Source organism: Mustela putorius, unplaced genomic scaffold (genome assembly GCF_011764305.1).
Source record: "Mustela putorius furo isolate JIRA1106 unplaced genomic scaffold, ASM1176430v1.1 tig00000127_pilon_pilon_pilon, whole genome shotgun sequence".
NCBI classification, from domain to species: domain Eukaryota; kingdom Metazoa; phylum Chordata; class Mammalia; order Carnivora; family Mustelidae; genus Mustela; species Mustela putorius.
The window spans coordinates 3,592,269-3,595,411 of NW_025421288.1; the positions used below are offsets into that span (position 1 = coordinate 3,592,269).

The following is a 3,143-nucleotide window of genomic DNA, read 5'->3' on the forward strand; positions in this document are numbered from 1 at the left end:
CGAACTGGGCTTGGGATATGAGGGAGGAAGCTGGGAGACCCTTAGAAACTCTGTGATAGCACCCATGGGATATCACAGCAGTTTTAGTCTAGGGCAGAACCACTGGAGTTGGAAAACACTGGTCAGGTTCTGGATATATTGTGAAGGTATAATCAAGATGTTGTTGATTAGTCAGTTACAATGTCAAAGTCAGAGAGGAGTCAAGAAGAGTCAGCAATTTCCCCTACACTGGAAAATTCCATTTACTGCAGTGAAGAAGCCTGAGGGAAAAGCAGGCTGAGGAAGAATGGTTAGAACTCAGTTTTTCTTGAAATGCCCAGTAGATCTCCTGTAAGAGATGTTAAGTAGGGATTTGAACTTGTCAGTCAGGAATCCAGGGAAGAAAAATTATCAGAGTTAACAAATAAAAAATGATGGGTTTATGGACATTGGGGAGGGTATGTGCTATGGTGAGTGCTATGAAATGTGTAAACCTGACGATTCACAGACCTGTATCCCTGGGGATAAAAATACATTATTTGTTTATAAAAATTTTTAAAAATTAATAAAAAATGAAAAATGAAATTGGAATTCATATAATTGTTTTTATTTAGCATATTTTCTGTTTATTCAGCAAAATGATACAAGCTGAAATCTCACTGTTTTTCCTCTTAGGTGAGCTATGGAGAGAGGCAACCATACGGTGACTGAGTTCATCCTGGTGGGCTTCACAACAGACCCGGTGATGCAGCTGGTCCTGTTCGTGGTATTCCTTAGTGTGTACTTTTTGACCCTGGTAGCAAATGCCACCCTCATGGTGTTGATCTGTAATGACTCCCGGCTGCACACACCCATGTATTTCTTCATTGGGAATCTGTCCTTTCTGGATCTTTGGTATTCCTCTGTCTACACCCCAAAGATTCTGGTGACCTGTATCTCTGAAGACAAAAGCATCTCCTTTGCTGGCTGTGTATGTCAGTTCTTCTTCTCTGCTGGGTTGGGATATAGTGAGTGTTACCTGTTGGCCGCCATGGCTTATGACCGCTATATGGCCATCTCAAAACCACTGCTTTATTCTCAGGCTATGTCTTTAAAGCTATGTGCATTTTTGGTAGCATCCTCATACCTTGGTGGCTTTATTAACTCTTCCATCATCACCAAAAGAACTTTTGCCTTGAATTTCTGTAGTGGCAATGTCATTGATGACTTTTTCTGTGATTTGCTTCCCCTGGTGAAGTTGGCTTGTGGCAGGAAAGATGGCTACCAGACTATACTATACTTCCTCCTGGCTTCCAATGTCATCACTCCAACAGTGCTCATCCTCTCTTCCTACCTGTTCATCATTGCCACCATCATGAAAATCCGCTCCACCCAAGGCCGCCTCAAGGCCTTCTCCACATGTTCCTCCCACCTGGTCTCTGTCACCCTGTACTATGGCTCCATCCTCTACATCTACTCTCGTCCCAGATCAAGCTATTCTTTGGACAGGGACAAAATAGTTTCTACATTTTACACTGTGGTGTTCCCCATGTTGAATCCCATGATCTATAGTCTGAGGAATAAGGATGTGAAAGAGGCCCTGAATAAACTCATTAAATAAATCAAGATTCTCTCCTTCTAATCAAATGCAATGACAATTTTTGGTCAGGTTATTCTGTTTCAAAAAGAGCTGCCATTGTGTCCCATCATGATTAACAATTCTTTCAATGTCAGTTAAGGAAAATGCACTCTTGATACATGACAATTTAAGAGACCTAAGAAAGATTAGAGCAATTGAGGAGATAGAATTTAAATATAAAATTTAAGAATTTGTATTGAATTTCATGTTACTCTAGATTAAAAACAAATAAAAAGCCTAAAACCAAAAACTCTCCTGTACCTTCATAATGTGACAGATCAGTCCACTCCTCTAGCATGAGAATATTTATGGCTGATTGATATATACAGAATAGTATCTATATGGTTATTTCCTAAAAACTAGGAACAAATAGGCTGAATAAAGTTTTGGAATTTTCTTATGAAAAATAATTGGTTGAAATGACTTCTATTCTCTTAAAATGATTTCTTAAGCATTTGTATATGCAGTTTGCCCCCGGAAGCATTAGCATGAAGACCCAGCAGCACCCATAAAATAACTTGATACAACTTGGATCAGCAAGCATGATCTCTCTAGTCGATTTTTGTAGCATATCTCCTTCAATTAAGGAAAAATCAGTCAAGTTTACATAGATGTGATTTTTATAAATCTCTGTGTAACTACAAGAGTTCCTCTTTTATTTTATAAGGGCGAAGTTGCAGGGTCTTCTACAACCAAATTGGACAATCTGAGCATTAAAACATGAATATTATGGTAATGAATAATAAACAAAATGAAATGAAACAATTTGAGAAAAAAACTCTATGATTAACTACCCATTACTCAAAAGAAAATAATTTATAGAGGTGATACAACACACCGGTGGTGAAAAAACAAAAGAATAAATATGATGAGTTGCATTTAATTTTGATTTTTAAAAGCGAGGCAATATAAATATAATCTATATCAATAAAACATAAATATGTTTTACTGATAAAAGCAATAGTAAACAAACAAGAAAGTGAAATTTAATCAAGTAGTCCTCCAAAATATAGGAACTCCCTGCAGATCAGGAAAGACCCATCAAACCAGCAAAAACATGATTAAATAAATCCAAGATAAAATAAATCCCTTATAAAACAAATCCAAGATATAAAATCAGTACTCGCTGTAACACATAGTATACCAATAGAAACAGTGCACAACAGTGTAATTCCAAAATGTTTTATTTAGACAGTGTTCTAAAACGGTTCTATTTATGCCAACTCAGACTCTCATTTTCTAAAAGCTCTCTATTTCCCACTAATAATAGTAAAATTCCTATAAAACATATTCTTCATAAGTAGTGTGAACAGATCTAATTGGTGTACCATAGCAGCAGAAAATCAGGTGTTTAATATTCCTTAAGAGAAACTAGAAAATACATTATTCCAGAGGGACACATCAGTTACAAAAAGTAGAACTGATGTAATAACCCTTCTTGAAACATCCTAATGTCATAGAATCTGATTTTTACTCTAATAAAGATGTTCAAGCTTCTTATTGAGAACTCCTATTTTAATCCATTTAGAAGAAACAATCAAGTCCT

The 3,143-nt window shown here is 36.4% G+C and overlaps 1 protein-coding gene across 1 annotated transcript; it reads left to right on the plus strand.

Annotated features, from left to right (window-relative positions):
* Positions 1-661: 661 nt before the first annotated feature.
* On the plus strand, positions 662-1,579 carry LOC101678571 (olfactory receptor 9G1-like). Its single transcript, XM_045068431.1, has one exon. It carries the CDS (start codon positions 662-664, stop codon positions 1,577-1,579), a length of 918 nt encoding a protein of 305 aa, XP_044924366.1.
* The last annotated feature ends 1,564 nt before the right edge of the window (positions 1,580-3,143 follow it).